At 34.1% G+C, this 18,444-nt stretch overlaps 2 protein-coding genes across 2 annotated transcripts; one reads left to right on the plus strand and one right to left on the minus strand.

Annotated features, from left to right (window-relative positions):
* The first annotated feature begins 14,020 nt into the window (after nt 1-14,020).
* LOC120086229 (glutathione S-transferase PARB-like) lies at nt 14,021-16,058 on the plus strand. The gene is made up of 3 exons (XM_039042775.1): nt 14,021-14,395; nt 14,474-14,522; nt 15,285-16,058. The coding sequence occupies exons 1-3, from the start codon at nt 14,246-14,248 to the stop codon at nt 15,734-15,736; spliced, it is 651 nt and encodes a 216-aa protein (XP_038898703.1). The 5' UTR covers nt 14,021-14,245; the 3' UTR covers nt 15,737-16,058.
* A 394-nt stretch (nt 16,059-16,452) lies between these two features.
* Nucleotides 16,453-17,958, minus strand: LOC120086230 (glutathione S-transferase-like). The gene is made up of 3 exons (XM_039042776.1): nt 17,417-17,958; nt 17,279-17,327; nt 16,453-17,195 (listed from the first exon to the last, which is right to left on the minus strand). Exons 1-3 carry the CDS (start codon nt 17,564-17,566, stop codon nt 16,750-16,752), a joined length of 645 nt encoding a protein of 214 aa, XP_038898704.1. The 5' UTR covers nt 17,567-17,958; the 3' UTR covers nt 16,453-16,749.
* Nucleotides 17,959-18,444: the final 486 nt, after the last annotated feature.

Genomic DNA, 18,444 nt, shown 5'->3' on the forward strand with positions numbered 1-18,444 from the left:
CATGTATATTTTATACAAAAGAGTTTATATAAGACCAGACCACGAAATGACTAGTCTCATTATATAACACCGTTTATAATAGTGACTTACATTTCACTAGGATGACCATAGATGACATGATCTGAATCCTGAGTGAGTTGTGAACTCTTACCTATGAAGGCGGTCTTTTGTTTTGTATGGATGAGAGTGGCTAGATTACCAACTCAACAAGCCTACCATTTTGGGGATTTGTCTGATTGGGGGAGCTGAGAACACAACTACACAAGACGGAATTCACTCCTTCCCCGAGGTCGAGGTAAGTAGATAAATTGCTCTCTTAAGGGCTGGTTCCAGGGCTTGAACAATGTGACGCAACACCCTCTCCTAGCCCAAGAGGGGTTTGGTCATAGTTGGACTATGATTTATTGTTCATTAGAGGGATCAGTAGTACTTAAGAAGTTAGATGTAACTATAGGGGGTAAACAGAATTTTGGCCTAGCTGTACTTACGAGCAATTTGTGAAGGGTCATCGCACTATTGACTAGTTATATCCAATAAACACAGAAATATATCTGTAGTATGAATAGTGCAGCTGTTGGTCTTCAATGGAGTGCTCTATGTCACGGTAATGTTACGGTCATACTTGTCCAGGGCATGTTGCCCATGACTGCATGACCACCTCCACTTCTTTTTACTATGCTTTCATCCTATGTATTTCCTTTTGCTAGGTAGTTAGGTTTATATGTACCTTTCTTAGTGAGTGACCGCTTGCCCATTTCCATATGCAAGGGTAGTATAAGACTAACCATCACTATATGGGGATAAGACTAACCATATAGTTAGGTTCATATGTACTTTTCTTAGGGATGTACTTTTGTTCAGAATGCACTATATGAGGATAAGACTAACCATCACTTCCCCATACCCAGAGTAGTATGTTATAAAGCTTTTGTTGTTGCTTATTGCTTTCTAACCTACTACAATCTTTCTCTTCTCTATTCTTACAATCAAACTGTTTTCCAAAACCTTTTCTCCAAACCCGTTTTCTAAAATCGTTTCCTCTAAAACAGGGGTGGAGGTTGCGAGAGGCACCTGGTGTGCCATCGGCTGTCCGTATTTGAATTGACTGACTTGTTCGTGAGCGGGAACAAGTTTCGCACAATCTCTTAGTGAAGCTTCAGAAAATGCGATTGTGATAGTTGGTATCAGAGCCAAGTCAGCTCATAGAGTTAAGAAGTTGTGATCATGTCTGCTACGAAGCAGTTGGGCAAGTCCCATGTTGACCGATTGATCGAGATTGAAGAGCAAAGGCTCTATTTAATAGAACTCCCGTTTCCTAGAGACTTGGTTATAGGAAGTCGCCGACAAGGACGATGAAATTGATGCAGTGGCTAGCCACTTAGACGGGATGCCCGTCAGGGAATTGTTGACAAGGGTTGAGACCCTAGAGGCAAAAACTACTATGGATAGGCCTCCTGAGCATGGGGATGGTTCCTCGGGATCTGTTGCCCCGATAGAAGAGCGTGTCAAAGAACTAGACGGCTTGTAGAGAGCGATCATTCAGATGGTGATCGAAATGTCTGAGGACTTTCGAGCCACCATCGATGTCATCCGGGTAAAGATTGTAGACACTAGTGCAAAAATTAACCTCATCATGAGAGCGGTGGGAAGTAAAGCCCCAGTCGGGGGGTGTAGCCCAATTCAACAGGGTAAAAGTTCCCGAGCCTAAGCCCTTCTGTGGGGCTCACGACACAAAGACGCTAGAAAATTTTATCTTTGACATGGAACAGTACTTCAAGGCTACGAACACAACAGCTGAAGAGTCAAAGATCACCCTAGCAACGATGCACCTAGCAGAGGATGCCAAGTTATGGCGGAGGTTCTGTTTCATGGATGTCTAAGTGGGACGGTGTACCATCGACACGTGGGAGAGACTGAAACAAGAGTTGTGTTCTTAGTTCTTCCCCGAAAATATTGAGATTTTGGCAAGACACAAGCTATAGGAATTGAAACATACTGATACTATTAGGGACTACGTGAAACAATTTGCCGGATTAATGTTGGATATAAGAGACATGTCTGAAAAAGACAAAATTTTCTGTTTTATCGAAGGCCTAAAATCGTGGGCAAAAACAAATCTGTATGAGCAGAGAATATAGGATCTCCCAGCCGTATACGCAGCGGCCGAATGACTATTTTACTTGATTGATGAATCTCAAAAGATGAGGCAACATTCGAGATCCCCTAATAGGGGGAGAAAGAGCAAGGATTCGAGCCCATCGAGAAGTAGTGTGGGGAGATAAAGATAACAATGGGGATAGTAGACCTTCTCAGCAGACGATTGGAAATACATAGTGAGGGCAGAATCAGAAGAATTTTTATCGGCCCTTATCCTGTTATATATGCAAGGGTCTGCATAAAGCGAGTGAATGTCACAAAAGAGCCATCTTTAATGCTTTCCGAGCCTCATTAGCTTTGGACTGGAAAGGAAAAGTTGTTCAGATAGAAGACGAGAATGTGCAAGCAGAGGAAGATAAAACCACACGAGTTGGGACCCTGAGATATTTAGCTACCCTCCAAAAGGATGTAGGAGAAGAAAAGGGATCCCATGGAGGCGGACTGATGTATGTTGATGCTTGGGTCAACCATAAATCGGCCAAAAGTACCATGGTCGATTCGAGGGCCACTCATAATTTTATGTCCGAAATAGAAGCCAGACGGCTTAATCTCCGTTGGGAAGGAGGCGCAGGTAAAATGAAAGCAGTGAACTCTAAGGCCTTGCCGGTTACAGGAATGACAAAGAGGACAGTCGTAAAGTTGGGAGACTAGAGTGGCCTTGCCGATTTTGTGATCGTTAAGATGGATGAATTTGATGTGGTGTTGGGAATGGAGTTCTTGCTTGAGCACAAGGTAATACCGATACCTGTCACCAAGTGTTTAGTGATCACCGGGTCTATGCCCACCATTGTGCATGCTGAGATCAGACGGCCAAAGGGGATAAGGATGATCTCGACCCTCCAGTTGGAGAAGGACTTTACCCATGAGTCAGTCGAAATCGTGGAAGAGAAGGCCCCCCAAGACATTCTACGTGTCTTTGAGCAGTGTCGTGTTATTGAACCGGACAGTTTACATAAGTCTCCGACTCCAAAGAGGAGGAGAAGGAGAAGAAGGAAGCCTAGACACCGAGAGTTCCTACCAGGAGACTGGGTTCGAGTAAATTTGTGCCTGGGACAGTTTCAAAATTGAGGGCAAAGAAAACATTGCCTCGTGAGCAACTTTAGAGGACCGATGGAAGTCATCGAAAGGGTTGGAAAAACCTCTTATTGGGTGCAGTTACCATCGTGGATGAAGATTCATCCTGTCATCCACGTAAGTAGACTGAAACCCTATCATCACAACCATGCCGAGGAGAGATGTAGGGTGGTGACTCGTCGCATGCCACAATGAAGAGAATGGCAGGAGAAGAAGCCAACGAAAGACTTGCAGGAAGGAGCGATAGAGCGGAAGGACCAGGGCAAAGCTAAGAAGAGTTCCTGGAGAAGTGGAGAAGCCTCCAAGACAGAGAAGTTCGTTGGAAGCACATGGAAGGCCTCAAAGACGGCTACTCAACAATATACTAAGCTCGAGCAGAGTCGGTTGACGGGGACGTCAACCAATTGAGTGGGGGAGATCGCCTCCATCTCTTTTTACTATGCTTTCATCCTATGTATTTCTTTTTGCTAGGTAGTTTGGTTTATATGTACTTTTTTTAGTGAGTGATCACTTGCCCATTTCCATATGCAAGGGTAGCGGATGTGTTTTTGTTCAGAATTCACTATATAGGGATAAGACTAACCATCACTTCCCCATACCCGGAGTAGTATGTTATAAAGCTGTTGTTGTTGCTTATTGCTTTCTAGCCTACTACAATCTTTCTCTTCTCTATTCTTACAATCAAACTGTTTGCCAAAACCATTTCTCCAAACCCGTTTTCTAAAACTGTTTTCTCTAAAACGGGGGTAGAGGTTGCGAGAGATAGGGGTGTACATAGTCCGGGTTGAGCCGGGTTGGAAGATTTTTGTGGACCAACCCAAATACTGTCTCTTATACACATCTAGATGTGTATAAGAGACAGCCTCTAGCGAGAGGCATCCAGTGTGTCATCGACTGTCCGTATTCGAATTGGCTGACTTGTTCGTGAGCAGGAACAAGTGTCGCACAATTGCTTAGTGAAGTTTCAGAAAGTGTGTTTGTGACATCCGACAGTTAATGAATATTGAATAATATAATTAAAGGAGTTTAATTAATTATTCAAGTACCATTGGAGCTTCAAGCTACAAGTCCATGAGGTCCCCTCTGTAGCTTAACGGGGATTAAATGAGAAACAATTTTAGATTGATTTAAATTGTTCAAATTAATTTTGGAAATCAATTATATGTGATATAATTATCTTAAGTTAATTATATATGATATAATTACTATAATGTATTTAATACATTATAATATAAAGTTTATTTGAGAGGAAATAAATATTTGAATATGATTCAAATATTAATTATGTGAATTGGATTTATATAATTAAATTTAATATAAATGAGATTTATATTAAATATCATTAATGAGATAATTAAGCTATAGGTTATATTGTATTGGATACAATATTAAATTATAGATTATATATCATATAACATATAGTTTAATATCTATATTATATGATAAAGTGATTATCATATAAATATATATTAATGTTTTACTAAAATTAATTTTTAATTAATTTGTTTTTATTTGAAAAATAATTTTGGGAGGGAGTTGTAACTCCCTCTTGAAGAAACTCTTATTCAAGAGTACCTACGAGTGGAAGCGGATATTTCTAATTCATTGTGATAGAATTACCGCATATACATTCAAACTTACTTTCATAATGCAAAAAGGATCGAGAACTCATACCAGATGAAGATTTCTTCTTCACAGCGAGTTTGAAGCCCAACCGTCTACCTCGAACAATTACCACTCAAACAGAAGGAATCGGAGAAGACAACACCACTTAGAAACCTCAGTATTCTTGGAAGAGAATCTAAAATGTGGGCTTTGTTCAGATTTGGCAGAGGAAAGGAGGAAGAGCGACCGTACACAACGGGCAAGCAAGTGGGAGATGTGGTCGTCTATCGCATAGATAATATACTTGATCGTTTAGGAAAAGTATATGATCGTGTAGCAAAAGTAAGCATTGTCTATACGATCGTGTAGGAAAAGGTAAACGATCGTGTAGGAAAAGGGTGAGCGATCGTCCGAACGATCGCGTAGGAAAAACTAAGCGATCGTCTATACGATCGTTTAATAAATACCAAGAGCTAAACGATCGCTTAGGAAAAAGGTAAATGATCGTTTAGATAATAGCGCGCGACGGTGTAATCGGTATATGATCGCTTAGCAATATCATATATGTAAGTGATCGTGCAGTCACTATCGTATAGGCACTGATTTTCTAAACGATAACACTATCTTTTTCACAATACCTGCGTACACTGAGATCAACACACCGTCTACTATTTATAATGCACTATTCCGTTATTTAGAATGAAGAGGCACCTTCCCATTTCCTTTATAACCGTCCAATGAATGTGATCTTATCACATTCATAACTTATAAATTAATATCAAATATTAATTATAATATTTTTTCCTCTACTAAACATAAATCATATTTATATCAAAATTTCCTCCAAATCAATGTATATGATACATAAAGTTAATTATATCACATTTAATTAACTCGTTCAATTATATCATATATAATCGAACTCTCTTTTGTCAATTTGAACATTTTAAATTGACCCAAAAATTGACTTTCAACTTGTATCCAAGCTACCAAGGGGACCTTATTGACCTATGGCTCGAAGCTCCAACGGTACGTGAATAGCTGACTAAACTTTTTAGTCACGATATCCACCATTCGTTAACTACCAGACATTCCACTAAAGACCGACAGTTGAACTCTTATTGTCATAGATATATTTCTATGTCATTGAATATAACCAATCATCAGTACGATGACCCTTCACAGATGATCGTAATTACAGTAGACTAATTTACCGTTTTGTCCCTGTAATTACATCTTCCTCCTTAAGTACCATTGATCCCTCTAATGAACAATACAACATAGTCCTACTATGTCTGAATACCTCTCTGGCCATGAGAAGGTGTGTGGTGTCACATCGTTCAAGCCTTGGAATTAGCTTTTAAGGGAGCTATATATCTACTTACTCCCACCTCGGGGAAGGAGTGAATTCCATCTTGTGAAGCTGAGTTCCTAGCTCCCAAATCAGACAAATCCCCAAAATGGTAGGTTTGAGTCGACGTTCTAGCCACTCGCACCCATGCAAATCGAAGGACCGCCCTGAATGGCAGGAGTTCCTAACCTACTCAGGTTTAAGGTCATGTTACCTATGGTCATCCTAGTGAAGTGAAGTCTTAGATATGAACGGTGTTATATAACGAGACGTTAACACTTCGTGGTTAGGTCTTATACAAACTCTTTGTATAGGATGCCCCCGCTCACATGTCCCCTACACGAATGATCAGGATCAGACCATCTGTGATAAGTCACAACACTTGTGACCATATGTGGGCCACATCCATAGTATTACCAGGATCAGGTTTCCCTCCTATATCCATATATTACAGACCATTTTTGGTTATCACTCAAGACATGATCCACTTATATGTCACCACATAATGCTTAAGTGACATACAGATAACCAGGGATATTAAGTTTATTGGTTTGTGGTAAAATCTAAATGTGCAAAGTCAAGTAGTGAAGTAAATATTATTTATATTATACATTACAAGTGTTCGTACAAAGTTGTTTACAAACTATTGACACGAGACTTTAGAGCACAAACCCCAACACCTCTCTCTTTTTTCTTTATAGTATGTGAAAGTTGAGAGTTTGTGTAGGGAGTTGATACGGTCATTTTCTTTCCTTGAGTTTGACAGAAAAATTAACACAGAAAACTCTCTAAAAAAAGTTTTTTTTCTCACAATTCTCCTCTCACTCCCTCTAAAAAAAGACAAAGCCTAGAAAACTCTTGGATTCTCATCCCAAATAATACAAAGGAAACCAAGTGGTGGTGGCCATTTAGGGTTTTTAAGTTTGTTGTATTTCAGTGAAAAGGAATTACTTGAAGAAGATTGATCTTCAAGGGTTAGTTTTCCATCTCCCTATTCTCTTTTCTCTTTTCTCTTTTCTCAATCATTTATAGCATGTTGTAAAATTTATTTTTGAATGCATAGTTTTCTGTACTTTTTTACAAAAAATTTTAGACTGTAAAATTTGAGATTTTGGTCTGATCTCGTTTCCACTCAAGGACCTTAATCGATTCCTTGAATTGGTATCAGAGCGTGATTATTGGGCCAAATTTTCCAAATTTTCAGAGTTAATTTTATAGTTAAATGGTGGGATTTTTCATTCTGTCAATTTCTTCATGTGATGATTATTTTTTATGAATGGTTTATGATTATTGGATGTTTTCGGAATTGGTCAGTTTAGATTCATAGCTTTGTTTTTACAATTTAATTTGTAAGGGCCCATGTTTTGGGAGATTTTATTGCGATTGAGTCTGTATTTTTATGTTCTTCGAGTCGTTCTTAGTTGTTACGGTCGATTTTTGGAAAAGACGAGGCCAAAATCAAAGGAGTTTTGAATAAAATCACAACTGTACAGTGCATTCTGTACAGTAGTGTTGCAACGTTATACCATAGTGTTGCAACACTACGATTAGGAAAATGGATTGTTCTATCCGTAGCGTTGCGACGCTAGGTCATAACGTTGCAATGTTGCGAGACAGAAAGAACTATCCAGTTCGCACCCGATTCAGTTCGTGGCTCACTTGGCTCGCTTGCAATTTGGTTAGTTCGAGTGGTTTGGGTTCGATTTGGAGGCTAGATGGTTCGGTTTGAACGGTTCAAGGCCCGGTTCACTTGTTTTGAACCAATTGAATATTTATTTTGTAATAGATAGTTATTTTGATTAATTGAATTAATATAAGTATTATATTAATTTAATTAATTGTTTAAGTGTCCAATCCCGGTCCAATAATTATTTTATTAATTATGCATTTTATATATGATTTTAATTTATATATATGTCATAATGTATATCATATAGTATAAATTTCCACCATAGGTTATGCATTTAATTTCATGCATCATTTATATTATAAGTCTTATAATATATATAATTGCATAATTTATTTTTTATAGCATGCTCATGCATCATATAATATAAGTGTTATAATGAATGTTTGCATGCATTAATAACATTGTCATGCATCATTTATATATAAATGTTATAATGTATAGTTTCGTGTATGTATGGTTGAATGTTATTAATTATTTTCATTACCTTATTATATAAATGTGTTTTATATGGTTAGTAATGAAATAGAATTGTATGAAGTACTACACTATCTTAAGTAATTTATAATTGTTATAATTTACTAAGTATGTCATTGAACACAATTGAATTATTTTAATTTATTTTATAAAAGTTATAATTAAATTAAATTAGTAATTAAAATCAATAATTCATAATGGCATGCAAACCCTATGTTAAAGTCATATCTTAAAATAGTTTTAAAATATGATTCACATAGACCTAAGATCACTTTTCTAATAAGATTAGAAATTAAATTTAATCTTTTACTCAATTTGATAGGATTAAATTGATTCTTAATTAAAAAATTAAATTTGTAACAAATGTATCTATAAGGGATCTCTTGTTTAAGGCTTGTTCCGCTCGCATATCTTTTTGAACCCTTATCTTGTGGAGCTTTTCCTTTGCGGTCATCATTTTGTGTGGTCCTTTTGAAATTTGAATGATTAAAACAACCACCACAAAAATAATATTTATTTCTTCCTCTGCCATGGTCACGACCTCGACTGCGATCACGACCTCGACCACGACCTCGACTACGATTATTATTAAAATTCACAGTATTCACTTCAGGGATTGGTGTCGTTTCAGTTGGACGAGATTCATGATTTTTCATCAACAACTCGTTATTTTGTTCAACCACGAGAAGACATGAAATTAATTTAGAATACTGTTTAAAACCTTTCTTTTGATATTGCTGCTGTATGAGCATATTCAAGACATGAAATGTAGAAAATGTCTTCTCTAACATATCGACATCAGTAATTTTCTCTCCACATAATAACAATTTCGAACTAATTTTAAATAATGTGCAGTTGTAATCACTTACTGATTTGAAAACTCGTAGTCTCAAGTGCATCCACTCATAACGAGCTTTAGGAAGAATAACTGTTTTTTTAGGATCATACCTCTCTTTTAAATTTTTCAACAAGATACGAGGATCTTTTATTGTAAGATACTCCATTTTCAATCCCTCATAGAGATGATGACAAAGGAAAATCATAGTTTTTCCTTTGTCCTGATCGGATGTCGTATTTCCTTCTTAAATAGTCTTCCCAAGATTCATAGCATCCATGTGGATTTCGACATCAAGTACCCATGACAAATAACTATTGTCGTTAATATCAAGGACAAAAAATTCTAATTTTGTGAGATTTGTCATGACAGCACTATCATAAAATATTGTACTTGTGTTAGAAATTTAATTAATATTGAATATGCAAAATAACATTAAATTTATTAATTATAACGAAGAGGGAAAAACCAACATACCTTTAGGACCTACCTTTAGCCGGAAAAATGACATGAGCTCGTGCTGATAACGTGTGGTGAATTTGAAGAGTACAATGGGAACATAGATAGTGATAAAATATAATATAATATTAAAATAAACAAATATTAAATAAATTAATAAATTAATAAATAAATAAGAAATAAGAAATGAAAAAATTCTCAAATTTCTCCACATTCTCCAATTTGTATGGAATTTGCCCAATGTGTGTGTAATTTTAAGATTGACCAAATGCCACTATTTATAGATAAAGTGGTAAGTAAGACGTGGATTTACATAGACATCAAACATGAATAATTACAAGAGACATAGATAAGGTGACACGTGGTTTTGAGACACTAAGCAATGTAAATCTATTTATTATTATAATTTCATAATAAAAAGAGAAAAAAAAACACTATTTTAAAATAGTGACTATAGATATTAAAAGGAAAATTCCAATTATTAAAGATAATTCCAATAATAGGAGTCGAATCAACTTTAATATTTTCCAATTTTGCCATTAAATTATTAGATGATATTTTTTAGTAAGGTCAAAAAGTCAATACATCTGAATCACGAGTTGAGTTTCCATAATCAGTTTCCAAAGAAAAAAAAATGTTGGTAGAAAAAGAAAAGCCAATAATATATTGTTATTGCTTATCTCAAACAAAAGTTCTGGCTTTTTTTTTTTTTTTTAAAAAAAAAAAGTTATGCTGGTTTTTCTTTTCAGTTTTTTTTCATAATTTTTATTTTTATTAAAGAACTCTCTGAATTCTTATTCAAAATCTAAAAACGAAAACAATTTTTTAAAAAAATCACTTCCTTTAGATTTTCAAATTGTAGTTTATTTTTATCTTTTTGAAGATATTGGTAGAAAATAGACAACTTAATATAAATTTAAAGAGTGAAAGTAGAGTTTAATAAATTTCATTTAAAAAAAAAAAAACAAAAACATACATTTCAAATACCAACAAATCATAGAGTTTATAAATTTGGTTATTATTTTTGTAAAGAAGCCATTAAAAGTTGAGGATTAAATTACACAAATAAAACCTTTCCAAGATTAACAAACAAAAAATAAGGTGAACCATCTTTTCCTCTTTATAATATCTATAATTATAAATGGTTTTTTTCTTCTCCTATTTGAGAGAGAGAGAGAAAAAGGAGAAAAAAAAAGGGGAGAAACAAAAAACAAATTACTAACAATGTCAAATCAATGTAAAAGGTTAGGGTGAAAAAATCATTTTTACCCTTAGACCGGGTCACGTATGTAATTTTTTTTCTATACTTTTCAACTTCATCCAAATATACATCAAACTATCGAATTTAAATATATGTTAGCAATTCTAATTTTAAAACTTTAGTACGGTAGTCAAGCACAATTTCTTAACAAAATAAGTGATAAACCAAACAACTTAATATCAAATAACAAGAACACAGATATAAAGATACAAAGGTCAATAATTCAATTTGGTACAATAAAATGCATAAGGGTTGATGTTTTAATAATCTCTAAAAACATCTTAATACGCACACTCTTCTATTTCAAAAGGACTAACTCTAAAAGGAAACAAGAAACTATATATACTCAACAAAATAATCATGAAAAGTTATTCAACGAAAAAAATTTGTTTTGCAAGAATAAAAGGCAAGTCACGTGAAAAAATCTTCAACCAAAACTTGCACGAGACAATGCATGTTGCTCGATGTAGAGTAACACATATTATACGGTTGGGTTTTGGCAAAATACTAGAAGTGCAGTTTGTCCCACATCGGTTAAATTGAAGAATGGGGATGGACTATAAGCTTATAAAAGGAACCTATGCCTCTAGGTTTAACTTGTCCTAGTTATAATACTTTAAACTTGGATGTGCTAACTCTAGTTAAATTCCTTTATGTATTTTCTAGTTTGAGAATGAGAAAAAGGTGTCAATAGTATAAAAGGTTTGAGAATGAGAAAAAGGTGTGAGTAGTATAAAAGTTTTGAGAGAGTACTTTTGCAATTGAGATTGGAAGGGAGAATATTCTAGAAGTTTTTCGGGTGGGAGTTTTTATTTTATTAATATTAATGAAATTTTGGTTATTGATTAAGGTGAAGTTTCGTAACAACACATGCCTTCTAATCTGAACTAATAATTATAAAACTAATAACCAACTCATCGCTTCGCATTATCTGAATCTAAAAAAACAACCAGTCAAGATATTGTTATATTGGTCATATCATTGTAGCAACTATAATATTTTTTGCATAAAAAAACAATCCAATTATGAGTTGTGAAGCAATAAAAATATGGATAAATGGAATGGTAGACACGGAGACTCAAGAATTGAAAGGAATAAGTTCGGCATCACGAAATCTTGGCAATGGAGGCCCTTATTTTCATATTTGTCATTCCTTATCTTAATTTCAAATCTACTTATTGGAAGGGGATCGATTTCGTAAAAGATGAGATCAGTAAATGGGTCTGTGGGTTCACCAATCATTGATGGTTCTAGAATCGCTAAGCCCACATTACATGCAATAGTACCTAGAACTACTACTAGAAAAATATATAAAAGATCATTAGACCATGCGGGTTCTCCATAATAATTATGAACCATACCCTTAGCCAATTTAGCTCTTAATACATGATCATTCAAATCTCTTTTTTTTTTTTTTTTTTATTATTAGAATAGGTGAATTATTATGGGCCCATCCCCCCAAAGAATCGAACATGATAATTTTTCATCATTCGACTCAAGCACAAATCAAACGAACCAACTGGATCCAGATAAAAAATCGATATCTTATCCATATATATATCAAGCATATATAAAATAAATGATTGATTCAATGTAAGAAAAAGTTGAAAAGATTAAAAAAAGCAAGAAAATGGGGGAAGAAATGACAAAAAGATATTGGAACATCCATTATCCAAGTTTTATCCACTAATCATCCAATAATGCTTGTTTTTATTCATTTATGTTGATTAACTTTGGTTAATTAATAAGTGTAGTCCCTAGATTTTAACTTTTGTATCAAATTTGTTTTTTAATTTTAGCAAGATTTTAATAAGGATCTAAACTCTTAATTATGTATCTAATTGGTCCTTAAATATTAATGAATTTATAAAGTCACATTTGATAACCATTTATTTTTTAGTTTTTGAAAATTAAGTTTACAAATACTATTTTTACCTATCAATTTCTTTGTTTTGCTATTTAATTTTTAGGATTATTTTAAAAAACTAAACTAAATTTAAAAAAAAAAAATTAAAACTCGTTTTTGTTTTTTAGAATTTAGCCAAAAATTCAAGTGTTTTGTTAGAAATGATGAAACTATAGTAAGTAAATTACAAGAAAAAAAATTAAAAACTAAAAAATGAAATGATTATCAATATCGAGAGTAATAATCAGGATGTAATGCTATTTTTAATTAGCCGAAACTTTTAATTTTGTGTTTAGCTAATTCATGACACATCCAATTTTTTTTTCTAAATAAATTGGTATATTATATACAAATTAAAATTTAGTGTTTAATTAGCTCTAAATTTTTAGTTGTGCATTTTATAGGTCCATAAATTTTAAATATAATTAAGATGGGTAAAGTACTTAGGACACAAATTGTCGTCATACAGATTTATGAACTTGTTCGATACGTTTTAAAACTCAATGACCTATTAGATGTATTATAAAATTACGAACCAAAGAGACACAAATTTGAAAGTACAAGGACTACAAACAATATCTTTACTCCAGTGGTACAAAATAATAATAATACATTAGGTTTAAATTCTATTTTAGTACCTGAATTTTAAGTCTTGTTCTATTTTGGTCCTTAAAGGTTTAAAAATAAACATCTGTTTTAGTCCTTGAAATTTTAAAAAAGTGTTCATTTTGGTCCCTACTGTTAAGATTATGTCAACTCTTTAAAGATGAAATCTGTTATGAAATTGTATCTAACATGGGTTGAGTTGGATGAAGGTTAAGTAAAATATCAATTACCAACGTGCTAAAATAACGACACCAAAATTTTAGACTCAAAATGATTTTTGAGATTTCTTATAGAAAATTGCTTTACACCTAATTCAAAATTAAAAACTTAGATTTTTTAGCATGATTAACTTATTTAGCAGCCTAATCATCCAAAACTAATTATCTCACTATTACATTTAAGAGCTAATAGAATCTTAATAGCGGAGATCAAAGTAAGCTTTTTTATAAAATTCAAAGACTAGAATAGATGTATTAAAAGTTTAGAGACCAAAATAGAATAAAATTTAAATTACATAAAAAAAAATAGGATTTAAACCAATAAATAAAAATAATAATAGCTCATTTTGTAATTTCATGATTTTGATCCATATACTAATTATGGGTTTCTTGAGAAAAGAAAGAAAAAGAACTTTATGAAACAGTTGATCAGCCGCGAATCTGAAATCGACCGCCATTAACGATCCGCGTTCTACGACCCCATCGATTTCCCATTTCGCTAAGAGATTCAGCAATGTCAAATTAATCCTTCCCTCATTCAATTCTCTATAAGAGAACCTTCAACAAATTCTTCTTCCCCACTCAAACCCATCTCAATTTCTTCGAATAATGGCGAGCATCAGAGTCCATGGAAGCCCCATTTCCACTGCCACAGCTAGAATTCTCGCTTGTCTTTACGAGAAAGATCTCGATTACGAGTTCGTTCTTCTGGACATGAAAAACAACGAGCACAAGAAACATCCCTTTCTCTCCATTAACGTCAGTATCTCTCTCTAATTGTGAATTTCTGAATTTTTTTCGATTGTTTTTTAATGAGTTTTTATGGAATTTCTGCAGCCGTTTGGTCAAGTTCCTGGGTTTCAAGATGGGGATCTCACCATTTTCGGTAATTAAGTGCTCTGTTTCGCTCTGAAAATGTTTTTTTGCACTCAACGTGTTTGATGAAATTCCCAAATATAGTTCCTACTTTATTATTGTTATTATTATTATTATTTTTTGGTAGAGATCTAGTTCCTACTCTATCAATAGGATTCAAGGTGATTTGATAAAACTTTTGGTTTAAATTATAAAAGATACCCACAATTGTTAAAAAAAAAACCCTTACTCTTTGAGTTCTTGACTTTCCAAATTCTTTTTAAATTTTGGATGGAAATTGGAATTTGAAATAGTATGTTGGCAACCTAGAATTGATATTTAGTTCGTCCTACCGTTTTAAGTTATTGTCACTCTTCTAGGTTAAAAAAGTCGATGATTATATTGTAATTTCCAAAAGAACCAAGGGTATTTGTGAAACAAAATGACGTTAAGGAAATTTTTGTTTGCAGTTTAGTCAAGTATGTTTAGATACTATTTTGATCATATACTTGTTCATTCTGGTTAGGTACTTTCAAAATGTTCATTTACGTTATCATAGACTCATGAAATAGTAATTAATGTCTTATTCAGTTAGCTAAGCTCAAATTGAGTGTAGAAATATATTGGGTATAGTGTTGTATTGAAACCGTAATTTGAAAATAAAATACAAAGACTAATATGGACAAAAGCTTTGCAAGCAATAGAAAATTTGTATTTAATCCAATAAAAGTTTCTATTCTGAAAATATAGATTGTGCTCAAGGTGTTGGATAAAAAAAATGTTTCCTGTGTAGAATCAAGGGCCATTACTCAATACTTGGCCAAGGCCTACGCCAGCAAGGGAACCCAATTGATCTCCGACGACCCAAAGAAAGCGGCGATCATATTGACATGGATCGAAGTGGAGGGCCACCATTACGACCCACCGGCGGTGGCTTTATCATTCGAGCATCTAGTCAAGCCCCAATTTGGGCTTGGTGAAACCGATCCTGCAGCAGTGGCGGAGAACGAAACCAAGCTGGGGAAAGTTCTTGACATCTACGAGAATCAGCTTAGCAAAAACAAGTTCTTGGCTGGGGATGAGTTCAGTTTGGCGGATTTGCACCATATCCCCAATGTGAGCTATTTGTCCATGACGCCATCGAAGAAGCTGTTCGAGTCACGGCCACGTGTCAATGCTTGGGTGGCCGAGATCACTGCAAGGCCTTCGTGGGCTAAGGTTGTTGCCTTGCGCAATCAGAGTTAAGAGCTTTGGTACTATACCAACATGAACAGGTAGTTTTTGTTTTGTTGTTGGCTTGTAAATGGTGCTTAGGGTAAAAAAAAATAAATGTTTTGGTCACTTTTACCCTAAGTACTTTTGCTTCATGGGTGTAGTTTGTTTTTGTTTCTCATCATGGATGTATGAAAATGGAAATAATTGCCTTGGCTCACAAAGTTCCCCTTTGGGTAATGTTGATAATTTGTTTGTTTCTGACTGTCAAACAAGTTTAAATTTATTGAACTTATGACCAACATTAAAATATGATTAAAAATTACTTTGATCCTTAAACGATTCGGACTCTGAATCTTGAAGTATAAAAATTTAGTTTTTGTGCTTTTAATTTTGTTCTAATTTTGTCCATGTAACAATTTATTCACTATATTCTTAAATTTGTAACAATTTAGCTCTTATCATGAAAAAGTCAAACTTAATTATCAATTTTGATTAGGTAACCAACTTAGTCTTTATAATTTATAAAGATATTTAATTCTTAACCAGTTTAACAATCAAAATTCATTAAAAAAAAAAAAAAAAAAAAACTAAACCTCAATAGTGTTTTACACAAACGAGACTATTATAAATTGTAAGGCATAAGGATTGAATTGGTTTTTGTTACGAAATTAAAAGTGTACTTCCATGAAAATATAGGAACAAAAAGTGATTTTTTAAACTTAAAATATTAACAATTTTATTCAATATGTGGGAATAAAAAACTCATGTACCTAACCATTTGATCAAATATATGTCTTTAACGGGTTCAACCTAACCATATCTCAACAATTAAAACATATACCATCATCCACCCACGAGGTGTCGAAGTGACACCTCACCTAAGCATTAAAAAAGAAAACGTTAGATCAACAAAACATTGAACAACATATTACACAAACCAATTTATTACAACACACCCAAAGCAAAAGACAATCACACAACATTTTGATAAAACCTTTATCATGATCTAGTGAAGGCCTCATCTGCAAAGTCAAAACGATCCATTACTTACGCAAAGCAAGCACCTTAGCCCAAGCCGGCCTAGCCATGATATCAGCCACCCAAGCATTGACATGGGGCCGACATTCAAACAGTTTCTTGGTCTGTGTCTCCAACAAGGATCCTAAGGCTGGGATATGGTGCAGATCAGCCAAACTGAAGGACTCCCCTCCCAAGTACTTGGATTGAACCAACTTCTTTTCATAGATATCAAGAACTTTAGCTAACTCAGCTTCCTTTTGCTCAACCACTGCAACATCTGTCTCACCCCACCCAAGCTTTGGCTTCAAACACAGCTCATACACAAGTTTCGAAGCTGGTGGATCAAAATGATGGCTCTCCACTTCAATCCATGTTAATACCGTAGCTGCTTTCTGTAGGTCTTGGGGAATCAATTGGGTTCCTTTATTAGCATAATTTGCTGAGATATACTGCGTGATTGCCCTGGATTCTATATATAGACAATTCATCAAACATCTTGTGTGCATAATCACAAACAACCGTGTTTTAAAGAGGATCGGTTTAGAATTTTACCAAAAAGTGTCAAATCCCCATCTTGGAATCCAGGAATTTGACCAAAAGGCTACAATCAGATCACAAATAAAATCAAATCAACAAAAACCCATGAAAATTAAAAGAAAGACAGGGCATGGGAAATAGTTGGAAATTTACATTGATGGAGAGAAAGGGGGGTTTCTTATGTTCTCCTTCGTGCATTTTGACATTGATAAACTCGAATTCGAGGTCTTTTTCATAGAGACAAGCTAGAACCTTGCATGTGGGTGTGGAAAGGGCAACTCCATGGACTTTGATGCTGGCCATTGAAACTTGGGGAGGGATTGAGAAGGAAGATTATTATTATAAGTAGAGAGTGATTAGAAATGGAAGTGGGTTTGTGAACTGAAATGAAGAATTATATAGAAATCAAGAGATGAGGTTTTTAAGTGATTAATGGCGGAAAGTCTTATAATGGGAAAAGTGATTTTGGTGAGAATATTCTGTTGTGGGTGTAATCGAGAAGACTCTGGAATTATGATAGGTTTTTGTACAAATCTCGGAATCACCTCTTACAAGTGCCCAATCTCGTCAGTGATCAATCATAAATACGTTCGTAAATAGGTCATTCGTAAAAAAATAGAAAGTATGGTAGTCGATGGCTGCAACCATGGTGGTTCTTGACTGCGCCTATAAAAAAGGATCTCAAGCAGGGCTTTCTCGTTTAGCTACATCAGTGCTAAAAAGTATGGTTGGCATTCGGCCTGCCTATCCAGACGTGAAGCCCTTGAAAAGTGGGTGTTTTAAAAATGGAAAACATACTTTTGAAAACCATTTTTTTCGTTTTTGAGATTTGTTAATAGTTTTAAAAACAGAAAACTCTAACCATGTTTTTTTTTTTTTTTTCGTTTTTGAGATTTGCTAACGGTTTTAAAAATAGAAAATTCAATTCCACTTTTTACACGCACGCACATGCTCGTACAGACACAAATGAGTGTTTATAGGTTTAATTGTCGAAAGTAAAAATTAAAAAACCAAATGATTATCAAATGAGATCTTAAGTTTTATGCTTGTTCAATTTCAGTTTTTAAAACTATTAAAATTTTTATTTTATTTTTTTAAGGATTTAGTTAAAAAAAAATATAGTATTTTTTCAAACTATTAACAAAAATGGGTATATAAGAAAATATTTTTAAAAATAGGTG

This window comes from Benincasa hispida, chromosome 9 (assembly GCF_009727055.1).
Source record: "Benincasa hispida cultivar B227 chromosome 9, ASM972705v1, whole genome shotgun sequence".
NCBI classification, from domain to species: domain Eukaryota; kingdom Viridiplantae; phylum Streptophyta; class Magnoliopsida; order Cucurbitales; family Cucurbitaceae; genus Benincasa; species Benincasa hispida.